The 12548-nt window shown below is 49.4% G+C and overlaps 1 protein-coding gene across 1 annotated transcript in view; it reads left to right on the forward strand.

Annotated features, from left to right (window-relative positions):
- The window catches only part of MTCL1 (microtubule crosslinking factor 1), a 123953-nt gene extending 112780 nt beyond the window's left edge, over positions 1 to 11173 (forward strand). The window contains exons 13-15 of the mRNA XM_026456009.1: positions 555 to 586; positions 3307 to 4837; positions 10002 to 11173. Of these exons, the coding sequence (XP_026311794.1) occupies positions 555 to 586; positions 3307 to 4837; positions 10002 to 10235 (1797 nt within the window). The 3' untranslated portion in view covers positions 10236 to 11173. The remainder of the gene's footprint in view (positions 1 to 554; positions 587 to 3306; positions 4838 to 10001) is intronic.
- The last annotated feature ends 1375 nt before the right edge of the window (positions 11174 to 12548 follow it).

A 12548-nucleotide genomic window follows, 5' to 3' on the forward strand; every position in this document is an offset into this window, starting at 1 on the left:
TGTTTAAAATCAAGTGCCCGAGCCTAAGGATGTCATGTCAACTTCTACAGCAAGACTGGGACCAAGGGACACCAGTCTCCTAACGTTATTCTATCACCTTCCATCTTCCTAACATAGCGCGCACACACACACACACGCACACGCACACGCACACACACACACAGACACGCACACGCACACTCTCAGTCTCACTCTGACACTTAGGTTGTTACAAAAGCTGGCTTTGAAATTCATGTAGTCAGTGAGGTCCTTTGAGGAAGCACAGAAGAGCCACTTCCTCCATGACAAAGTTTATAGCCAGTTGTTCTTACTCATGTGGGCTCCTCCCTGGACTGCAGAAGCTCCAACCCCTCATCATGCTGTGGACTCGCTTTGATTATTGTACTTCAAAGGCCTCAGGGCAGTAGCACTCCTAACCGGAGCTTGGCCTCCGTGCACATTTTAAATGGTGTTTTCCTGGGGGTGCAGAGCAAACAAATCACTAAAGTACAATCAGGGCTAGTTCTAGGCAACCAAAATTAACCGATTCAGACGAAGTCATTTCTTCTTTATAGGAAGAAGAAAATCACAAGGGGAATCTTCAAAGGTAAGTAAGATTGATGGAAAAATAGATTTACTGGAATAGAAATATCTTGGTCTTAAAATTCTGTTTTGTCAATGCGGTCTATTTTACCACTCTCTGCAAAATGACTTAAAATGATGCCACTTCTGAAGAAGTGGCTGCTTTATTATTCATTTCGTAAACATGGTATTTTTGATTATTAACAACAAGGAAGCTAGACATGCTGTGTCATGCGTGTATGAGCTTTATGGTAGACTTTCCAGTTGTGGTTGTGTTATGTATACAAAGGAATGCTTGTGTTTAGTGATTATTGAAAGGTCCACGGAAACCTCTCTTTTCTCTTTTAAAGTCTGGGAAAACTGTCTCTCGTATGCTGTGAGATGTTTTATACACTGTATTTAAAAGCTCCACTAAGAGAATTTATTAAAATATTTTCGGGCAGTAGTCCTAGAAGGAGATATATAGTGGTTGGTGTGGATGTTAGTTATCCACCAGTTTTTTCCTCCCCAGTTTAATTTCCTCCTTTCTCCAAATGAATACGTACCATTTCTACTACATGAAATTTCTTCTCAGGCAATTCAACATTTCCAGATCGCCTCATGCTTGATTTTCCTCTGAACTTTGAGTGTGTGAATGGCCGTTCCTTTCCCATTTGCTCTACGCAGCACCTAGCCGTGCCTGTGGCACACCTCTGTCCTTCACAGTGTGTTCTCTGGTCCTTCTTGGGGGGGTACAGGACAGTACTGAGAGCTCAGGCTGTACAGCCAAACTGCCTGGGTTGGTTTGTTTGTTTGTTTATGTATTTATTTTTGAGATGGAGTCTCACTCTTTCTCCCAGGCTGGAGTGCAGTGGCACAATCTTGGCTCACTGCAACCTCTGCCCCCTGGGTTCAAGCAATTCTGTATCAGCCTCCCAAGTAGCTGGGATACAGAATTTAACAATTCTGTATCAGCCTCCCAAGCAGCCATCAGCCTTTATGCTTTCAAAAGCAACACATGCTTGTTATAAAATGGAAATACTGGCTGAGGCAGGAAAATCGCTTGAACCTGGGAGGCAGAGGTTGCAGTGAACTGAGATTGCGCCACTGCACTCCAGCCTGGACGACAGAGTGAGACTCTGTCTCAAAAAAAAAAAAAAAAAACAACTACATATATATATCTTGAAATGTCCAAAGTGAAAACTGGATGTGCCTTCCCCACCGGCCGCTTTTCCTCTGGCTTCCAGCTGCCTTGTATGTTCGCACCACTCTCTTCAATGCACCTGCGAGCGCCTACACGTGCTCCAGACGTGTCCTGCATTTTCTCATCATGGTTTTGTTTGCTTTGGCCGCTGCTGAGGTTAATGGGCTTTGTTTGCTTTGGCCACTGCTGAGGTGAATGCCTCTGCTGTCTCTGTCTTTTTATCATCTCTGTGCCACCATACCCATCCATGCCCCAGAGGCACTGAGTTCCCACCCAGGTAGGTGCCACTGATGTCACTCTGAGACAGCTCCTCTGTGGGCGAAAGTGGGAGTTAGATGACAATGGCCACAGAAATGTGGAAAGGACCAGGGTGTCGGCATGTGGTCGGCACTTCCGGTCCCCAGCGAACGGTGTTCTGAAACTCATTATTAATTCAGCAACTCCTTGAATTGAGAAGAAGGAAATTCATACTTGCTGGAAAGCTCATGACCTTGGGACAAACCAACCCATCCCTACCATTGCCCTTCCTTTCCGGCCCTGGATCTAGCCAGCATCACTGGACAGTTGGTAGATTATTTCTAACAACAACAAAAAGATAACAAGATGGAAAGCGTAACAACGTCACTTTTAGCCTGCTGTTTTACCCCATGGTGCTGACCACGTGGGTGGGTGCCTTGCCCCCAAGGTGAAGCCAGCTGTCAGCAAAGCTGCCCAGAGCTTTGCTGGTTCTGTGTACCAGTGCACACGGCATGGGGACTTGCTCAGAGCAGACCCCAATTCTGGCCTCATCATCATTAATAGGTCCTGTGGAGGAGTGGTCCATACACTCAATCTGGGACCCCTTCCACAGGGCCTGCACTAGTCTAGATCCCTAGGTTTAAGCCTGTGTTTTGTGGGGTGAAAGGAATATCAGTAGGTCCTGTAAGAATCTGGACAGTGAGTCTGTAGACACCTCACCTCCCCATCCCGCCCCAGCTGGAGGGATTCCAGGCCAAAGAGGTTCTGTTGCCTGAGACACCAGGCACAGCTAGCCCCAGCCCCATTCCTGACCACCACCACTTTGCCCTGGTGGTAGTTGTGCCCGAGCACTCCGGCCACTTTCTGTCTTAGCCTGGAAGCATTGCCGGCACCCCTGCAGCACCTGCCGGGCATGTGAGAGGCATTCAGTGAACTCATGGCAGACTGAAGGTGCTACCACATGGAAGAATCCACACCAAATCTCTGTCTGGCAGGTGGCAGCTTGTCAAAACCTGGCCATCGCCGTGACTTGAGGCCTCAAGTGATTCTCCTGTCTTGGCCTCCCCAAGTGTTGGGATTACAGGTGTGAGCCAGAGTTGGTTGTATTAAATTCTGAGCCATGCAAGGCTTCAGGAACAATTCCAGAGCCACACAGAGTGCAATAGGTGCCCGCAGGATAAGCCTGTGAGTGCCGCACATGAGCAGCTGCAAGTGTTGTCCTGGTGTGGGTGGAAGCAGGCGCCTTCACTGACCCTTCCCACGCAGGGCAGGACATGGGTGCTGTGGCGTGGTGGGGGCTGACACCCTCTTTCTGCTCTTCCCAGGGCCGTGTCCGTGTCCTCCATGTCTGAGTTCCAGCGCCTCATGGACATCTCCCCGTTCCTGCCTGAGAAGGGCCTGCCGTCCGCCAGCAGCAAGGAGGACGTCACCCCGCCCCTGTCCCCAGACGACCTCAAGTACATTGAGGAGTTCAACAAGAGCTGGGACTACACACCCCCCAGGGGCCACAGTGGGGGGCCGGACCTCTGGGCCGACAGGACCGAGGTGGGGCGGGCAGGGCACGAGGACAGCACGGAGCCTTTCCCCGACTCCTCCTGGTACCTGACCACCAGTGTCACCATGACCACGGACACCATGACCAGCCCAGAGCACTGCCAGAAGCAGCCGCTGCGGAGCCACGTCCTCACCGAGCAGTCGGGGGTGCACGTGTTACACAGCCCGCCTGCCGTGCGCAGGGTCGACAGCATCACGGTGGCAGGTGGCGAGGGTCCCTTTCCCACAAGCAGAGCCAGAGGGAGCTTGGGAGACGCCAAGGGGGGCCCGCCAGAACCCATGCTCAGCAGGTGGCCGTGCACCTCCCCCAGGCACTCCCGGGACTACGGGGATGGGGCACGGCGCCCCCTCGACAGCCCCCTCTGTGCCTCCCTGGGGTTTGCCTCCCCCCTGCACAGCCTGGAGATGTCCAAGAACTTGAGTGATGACATGAAGGAGGTGGCCTTCTCTGTCCGGAATGCCATCTGCTCTGGCCCTGGTGAGCCCCAAGTCAAGGACATGGCCTGCCAGACCAATGGGTCCCGGACGATGGGGACCCAGACTGTTCAGACCATCAGTGTGGGCTTGCAGACTGAAGCCCTGCGTGGCAGTGGTGTCACCAGCAGCCCCCACAAGTGTCTCACGCCAAAGGCTGGGGGCGGTGCTACACCCGTGTCGTCTCCTTCCCGAAGCCTTAGGAGCAGACAGATGGCCCCTGCCATCGAGAAGGTGCAGGCCAAGTTTGAACGCACGTGCTGCTCCCCCAAGTATGGTTCTCCCAAGCTGCAGAGGAAGCCCCTCCCCAAAGCTGACCAGCCAAATAACAGGACGTCACCAGGGATGGCCCAGAAAGGGTACAGTGAGTCAGCCTGGGCCCGCTCCACCACCACAAGGGAGAGCCCCGTGCACACCACCATCAATGATGGCCTCTCCAGCCTCTTCAACATCATCGACCACAGCCCCGTGGTGCAGGACCCCTTCCACAAGGGGCTGCGGGCCGGCAGTCGGTCTCGCTCAGCAGAACCCCCACCAGAGCTGGCCCCAGGCCAGGAAACAGGCACCAATTCCCGAGGAAGGTCACCGAGCCCCACTGGGGTGGGCTCAGAGATGTGCAGGGAGGAAGCGGGAGAGGGCACGCCAGTGCGGCAGGACTTATCTGCTCCCCCTGGCTACACACTCGCTGAGAACGTGGCCCGGATCCTCAACAAGAAGTTGCTGGAGCATGCCTTAAAGGAGGAGAGGAGACAGGCTGCCTTCGGGCCCCCGGGTCTCCACAGTGACAGCCACTCGCTGGGCGACACAGCGGAGCCAGGGCCCATGGAGGTAACGAATGCCGAGTGCCCCACACCCTCCCCCACCCGCTCTTCCCTTTAGCTGCGGGGCAGGGTGGGATTTGGGATTGTGCTCTGTCATTGGATCTCAGGCCTCGTCCGTGATTGGTTGTCGGGAGCTAGGGAGGTGTCTAAGTGATTGGTCCTTATGTATCAGGGCGTTTCATTTGGGGTCATAGCTTGCCTTCTGTGTGAATTTGTGCACGTGTACCAACTATGGGATAGTTGTGTCAGGCTGTCTGCGTACTGCAGACCTTCCTATGTGACAGCATGAGGTGAGCTGCAGAGGGTCTGGACAACGTGGGCACGAGCCCATCTCATCAGGAGCGGTAAGATCTCGATTCCTGGGCTGGCTTCCTGACAAAACAGCCATCGGGCAGCTCACCAATCACTTACCCTCTTTGTGGCCATGAGCACCCCCTAACAGTAAAGCCAAGTGAAACAAATAGACAAAATCAAAATCCTGCCCTCATACAATATGATTGTCATTATTGCCCTTGATACTACTCAAATCAATCCACTGTGAACTGGGTTCTGATACGTATCCACATGTGGTGGTTTTGTACAGTGAGCAGAATGAAAGCCTGAGGATTTGCTGGTGGTGATGCCACTCTGTGGTTTGTGCAGCACAGAGAGGACGTGTCTGTCTGGCGAGTGATTCCAACTCGCCTGGAGTCTGGAGGAACAGGCTCCACGCTGGGAACACTTGGCCCCATGGGCACTCCCCCAGCCCGGCTGCTCCCACTCATGGTAGTAGGGGTCGGAGGAGGAGGAGGACGGCAGCATGCTCCTGGGCTGCCCGCTGCTTTCTCGCCAGGACCTGAGCAGCCCTGGCTTCATGGGCAGGGAGAGGAAGAAGTGTATTGTCTGTTTTACCTGGCCCACGTTTCCCACAAGAGGGTAAATGATGGCTAGCTTCCCAGTCCGGCCCACCAGGGAATGTTTAACTCATGAAATCTGAATAGGTCAAACCTGTGGCACTGCCAGTGACGTACAGAAGTAGCAATTCCGCATGGTTCACACCTAATGTAAATATTGATACTACGTGGCCTACATGTTCCAAGATCTGAGTCTTTGTGATAAAGTTGTGTGCATGCTCTGAGGACAAACTGCTGGTTGAATGTTCTCAGGTGACAAATGGTGTCTTCTTTGGGCTACTGTTACCCCATCCTTCTGGGGTCCTCAGGTAAGTACTCCTGCCGTGGAAGGGTCTATTTATATGTGAATGCCCTGGCCTCCTTAGGGCTCCCTAGGCCTCTAATTTCAGTTGACATAGAGGCTGTCACAAAGCATTAACCGGCTGTGCCTGTGTTGTCTATTAATATTACACACCAAATAGAAATTGTTTTTTAGGAACCAAAAAATGCTTTGAATTACTAATAGTGAATCCTGCAAGCAAAAATAGGTTCATGACGGGATCCCAGCATCATGGCTTGAAAATGGTTTTATCAGTACAAAGTGGCCCAACCCCTTTTGTCCTCCGTATTCATTTAGATTTTCTCTTCACTTGGTGTGTTTGCTACCAGAAGAGATGACGTGAAGGGAGCGCAGTTGCAGGGACTAGAGCAGGCACCGAGCACTCATCGGCAGCATCTCAATGCCACGGGCTCTTTTTTCCATTTCTGTTAGAATTTTGCTTGCTCTGGATTCCAGTGGCATTATTCTTGAATTGATGTAACATATTAGGGCCACAGCAACCCCTTCCCATTGCTCCGTAAATTATGCAGTAGTTCTGTGTGTGCATTCCCAAATCCCCAGGACTACTTCTGATTCCAAGCCCACCCCGTGCCCTGCTGTGGAATCTTTCCCTGAATGTTCACTCAGGCACCCAGACCCGGGAGTGACGCAGGTGACAGGAAATCTCCCTTTCTTACTGCACTCTCATCCCATAAACCACTCAGGCCTCTTCTTCTCACGACACCGGGGCACTAGTTCAGCAGTGCAGAGAGAAGCCGGGAGGAGTTCTAGGGTGAGGAGAAGGAACAATCTGAAAATGAATGCTATTCCTCCCTCCCCTAAGTGGAAAAAAGGAGGGGAACTTTTTAGAGTAAGTGGCAGTAGCTTGGTCGTTGTGACCAAAACGAACGCAGCCGAATAAAGGTCTCTGTTTTAGGTAACAGTCATGCAATTTCCATATCTGTGTTTGCCAAAATGCTGTTTGAAATGTTAAATGCTAAAGGGTGACTCAGGGCACAGAAACTAGAGGGAGGTCTGTGGCTCCTCCATGAGTCTCCTTCTCTCTGGGCAGATGGCAGAGGGCAGGCGTGTCTGCCCAGCGCCCGGCCGCTTCCCCGCACCGGCCTTGGAGTGAATGTGCTAGATCTGAGCGCCCGCGTGTCTCTCCTGGTGGCTATCCCTGAGTGAGAGGGACGGTCCTCTACCTCCGGGCTTGCTGACTTGAAACCTTTATCGTTCTCCTGTTTCAAAAACACTTTCCAACCTTCTTGCTTTTTTTTTCTTTCTCTGTCTGTTCTGTCCAGAACCAAACTGTCTTACTAACTGCCCCCTGGCGACTCTAGCCCTGCCTGCCTCACGCTGTAAGTGCTTTCTTCCTTGTTTCCCAGCTGTGTGGAGAGCTCGTGTTGTGTAACTCGCAGTGGCACCCGACACTCGTCGCCTGAGGGCGTTCTGCCCGGTGGCAGCGCCCTCGCTCACCCCGGGTTCCTGGAGGCTCCCTAAACCCAGCAACAGATAGACAGGGCCAGAGACTCAGCTGCCCTGCTAGAGGGCTGACCACTCAGTGCAAAGAAGGGTTTTTAGGTTATAGAGATTCTGCTGGGAGTTCTCTGCTTTTGTACATTTGCAGCCAATTTGCTTTCAGAGAATTGAGTAGATACTGGCCAGGAGGGGACATCCTAGGCACAGGGGTCTTGCCTGAGGGGGTCTTTGGGCCCAGCCACCAGGACTGGTTACCAACATTTTGATTACATACGTGCACTGGCATGTGCTGAAATGAGGTGGGACCCTAATGTGATAAGGCTTTTTTTTTCATTTTTCAACAATCATTCCACAAGGAATGAACCCAAATATATCTTGTCCTTCCAAGTGAGCACCGTAGGTGACAGAGTAGATGCTCAATAGATATCTGTTGAATGAATAAAGAACAAAGTCATCCCCACTCCAAATATCTTGAGAACGTCTCTCAGAATTGCTTTCAGAGTCTGAGTCAAAGCACATGAGAAAAGATATACTTTGTTTTTGATCAAGGATGTAGTCATCTACTCACCTCATCCACTGACCTTAACTCGAAGTGTTAAGTACAAAAGTATCTGTTATCAAATACAGCAGACGTGTCCCTGTGAAAAAAAATGACAAGGAACGCAGGGGGAGGGCCATTTCCCAGAAACGTGCTGCAGGGGCAGCATCCCATGCAGGGACCACAGTGGCTTCTCAGGAAAGCACAGCATCATGTGCTTGTACACAGTGGCGTGTTACTAAGGAAAAGTGCATTCCCTTGAATGCAGACTCACGTTTCTTCCTTCACAAGCAGAGGCTGGCAAAGAGGGGGTACTGGTCTCATACAAAGCCTGCTCTTCAGCACCAGCCAGGAGGAACAGGATACAGTGGTGTCAGATAACCTATGACAGCAGCTTCACCGACACACAACACACACAGAACAGATATACAGTACACAACACACACACTACTCTTACAACAAGGGGAGCACAGACACAAAACAGATACAGATTTCCCAAACCGTGTGTCCCAGCCAAGCACTGTGGGCTGTGGTGAGATGACACAGGAGCACCTCGCGTTAGTCTGCATCTTGGTGGCTGGTGGAGTTTTAACCGGAGAGGTGTTTCTGGTTGTCACGGTACTGTTAGCATCATGCTTTGGGAACAGAACCTTCTCCCTGTGGCCGTGTGAGGTGCCAGCCACAAAAGCAGCAGGGAGCATGAAGCATAGTCTCCAGGGCCACTGTTCCTTTTCTGCTGACCCCAGAGGGAGGCAGGGAGACCACTCACCCCATTGCTCTTCTGGAAGCCTGTGGCTCCCACGCTGACTCTGCCATGTTCCATCTTCTCCCGAGTGACACTGCCCATTGCGTGCAGCCATCTGTCCTTCCCCTGCTGCTGCTCCCCTGCACCACTGGGTGGGCTGTTCTCATCCTCGTCTTTTCAGTTGCTTGTCACATCTTTTTAAATTCTCCAACTCACTCCCTTCCTTTGAGAGTCCTTGTTCTCTGTCATCCTTCCTGTGCCTTCCATTCAGTTCACCTCAGCTTCGTGTCTGAGTGTCATTCCAGCCAGCGGGCTCCACGCTTTGCAGCTCAGTTTCCTCATGCCACAGCTATTCTACATTTCTGTGTATCAGCAAATTCCAAGTTTGGGTGTCCTGGTTTTGTAACGTGTAGAGTAAGGACAAGGAACTCAACATTCTTTAAAAACAAAGTAGCTTGAGAATAAGGATTCTAGGTGATTTGCACATGGTTGAATGTGTCTTGTGTCACCTGTTCTCAGAACACTAGGATGCCTGAAACACAAAACCACCAGTACATTCTGATTCTACTTTTTTAAAATGCTGCTGTAATTGAAGAGTCATTAAAGAAAACTAGACCCAAAGTAAAATTTCTGCCTGCATTTTTGCCATGTTGGGGGAGTTTGTTTAATCTACTGCCAGTCAATTTCAAACAAACAGTAGCAGAGTTGGTTTAAGACGACTGCCATTGCTAACACAGCTGAATGAAATCAGAGGTCTCTTTGTGGGCTCCCAGTAGATCCAGGCCCTATAGGACCAGTTCATTTGTCCACTGTAGCTAAATATATCACTCTCAACGGCCAAATGAAGAGATCTACCAGATGGGAATATGCTGAAGTGGCCTGTGGAGACCGCTGTCACAGTCACTCTGCCATGTCTTCTGTATACCCCAGCCCAATTCTAAAGGAGCTTTGCAAGCTGACTCATCTCACAATATTGCTGTGTTTAATCATAATTGGTCTCTTCCCATTCATGTCATTGATCATGTCACATGTGTGGAATTCTTTATTATTTTAAGTTACTCTGCATGAGCATAGAGCGTCGTTAATATTCACGAGCTGCTTTTGGTGTGTACTTCATCTCACTTGACTCTGTTCGTGAGAAGTGTGTTTGGGGGAATCATCTGCTGGTGACACTGCCAGTCTGAGTAACCCTGTCTCCCTTTCTCGGCTCTGAAGGAACTACCTTGTTCTGCACTAGCTCCATCCCTAGAGCCCTGCTTCTCCAGGCCCGAGAGACCAGCAAACCGTCGCCCTCCGTCCCGTTGGGCCCCACATTCCCCCACTGCCTCACAGCCTCAGTCACCCGGAGACCCGACGTCCTTGGAGGAGCATGGTGGCGAGGAGCCGCCGGAGGAGCAGCCACACCGTGATGCAAGCTTGCATGGATTATCACAGTATAATTCACTGTAATTTGCATAACCACACCATCGCCATGAACAAAACTCTGCCCAAAAGGAGAGATCTAGTTTTCTCAAGGTCAAAGAATGTTTTTTAAAAACACACAGCTGCTGAATGTTCAACCTGTGAAACTGAGATGTTTCTAGAATGAAACAGTAAATGTGCCTGTAATAACTTAATTTTTTTCATAGCTCAGAAAACTATTTTTGGCTCCATCTTTTTTACACATAGTATATTAAATGAAAAGGTAAATAAAGGTATAAATAGATTTAAAAAACAAAAGTTTTAAAAAATGTACATTTTAAGAGATTCTGAACACCCTTGCTGTCAATACCTGACTGCCTCTCTGTTAAATTTGCTCTGTTATATTTTGGTTCAGTTTATTTCCACGTTGAAATAGAGTGGATTAAGTTAATTTTATTTTGTCAGTGTTACTGTTTTTTAAGACTTTTTTAATGCTTCAGACTGTCTGATTCAGTGAACTTTTTGTAGTGAAAAAGCCATGAAGCCAGTAGACAAGACAGATATTCTGTATACTGGAGGGGATACAGGACGTTTTTGAAAAGGTACAAAGCCCTCAGTGGGCTTAGAAACTTCACTGTATGATCCTTGTATTATCTTACTTGGCTTGCACGTCTTCGGGTGCATGTATATACCGCTACTGTGTCCTTGCCATCACCTAACTGTGACTCAGTCTGTTCCACTGTAATATGTTGTGAATTTCCTTGTACTGTACTTTTATCGTTGGTCTTCTTGCATCGATGATCCAACAGCAACATTTTTAAATTATTGTGAAAAGATTAACTGGCAATGTACAGAGTTTACTCCAAGTTTTCTTAAGGGAAAACACGACAAAAAGTCACGAGGATACCAAATGGAAACACATGCTGGTGCCTCTGAGTCTGTATGAGACCGTGATGAAGTAGAAATAAAGCCTTTCCGAGATGGCAGCATGTCTCGGTCTCTCATTTCACACACCCTCCGTCTTTTCCTAAGGACTCAGATGGAAAGTTTTCCCTGGCTAGGGGAATGAGGGAGAGAGATCATGTAAAGAGGTAACAGCTGCTGATGTATCTTGCTGGGAATGCACTCTTTGGGTACGTGATCATGTTGCAGTTTTACTGTTCTCTGTAAGAGAGTCCTAGGATAGAGACACAGCTTTGTTGTTGAAAAGCCAAAACTGTGGTGTGGGCAGGGATGTGAGGAAACTGGTTACCTACAAGTCAGAGTGTGCCCGGCCTCTCTCCCGGCTCTGCTCATTAGGAAAGAGGGAGTGGCCAATAACTCCAGAAGAGGCCTTTCCACCTCTGATCCTGAGATGTAGCCAGTGTTTGGTGGAGTAGAAGCCTACAAAGAAGTGATGCTACTGAAGAGCCCAAAAAGAATGATTTCAGGCTGAAGCTTCTGGCTTTAATATTTCATTTACTGCTTCATTAACCCAACAATTTTCTTCTTATCTAGATGAGCTAATGTAACAGGCTATCCTAGCATTACCACAGCTTCATCCTTAAACTGAAATAGTTTCAAAAAATAAAAACCAACAACTGTTGGCAAGGATGTGGAGAAACTGGAACCTTGAGCACTGTTGGTGGGAAAGTAAAATGGCCTAGCTGCTGTGGAAGACAGTATGGCTTCCTCAAGAAGTTAAACATAAAATTACCACAGGATCCAGGGATTCCACTTCTGGGTATACACCCAAAAGAACCAAAAGTAGGGACTCAAACAGGTGTTTGCACACCCACATTCATAGCACCATTATTCATAACAGCCAAAAGGTGGAAACACTCCAGTTGTCCATTGACAACCGTCCAATGGATCAACAAAATGTGGCATATGCATATAAAGGGATACTATTCAGTCCTAAAAAAAAGTTAATTCTGACATATTACAACATGGATGAACCTTGAGCACATTATTCTAAGTGAAATAAGCCGATCACAAAATGGCAATTATTGTTTGGTTCCATGTATCTTGTTTATATATCAAGAGTAGTCATATTCAAAGAGAGAAAGTAAAATGGTGGTTACGCGGTTTGAGGAGGGAATAGGGAATGGTGCGTAACGGGTACGCAGTTTCAGTTTGGGGTGACGAAAAAGTCCTGGAGGGGGCAGAGCAAGATGGCCGAATAGGAACAGCTCCAGTCTCCAACTCCCAGCGCGAGCGACACAGAAGACCGGTGATTTCTGCATTTTCAACTGAGGTACTGGGGTCATCTCACTAGGGAGTACCGGACAATCGGTGCTGGTCAGCTGCTGCAGCCCGACCAGCGAGAACTGAAGCAGGGCGAGGCATCGCCTCACCTGGGAAGCGCAAGGGGGAAGGGAA

This window comes from Piliocolobus tephrosceles, chromosome 18 (assembly GCF_002776525.5).
Source record: "Piliocolobus tephrosceles isolate RC106 chromosome 18, ASM277652v3, whole genome shotgun sequence".
Lineage (NCBI taxonomy): Eukaryota > Metazoa > Chordata > Mammalia > Primates > Cercopithecidae > Piliocolobus > Piliocolobus tephrosceles.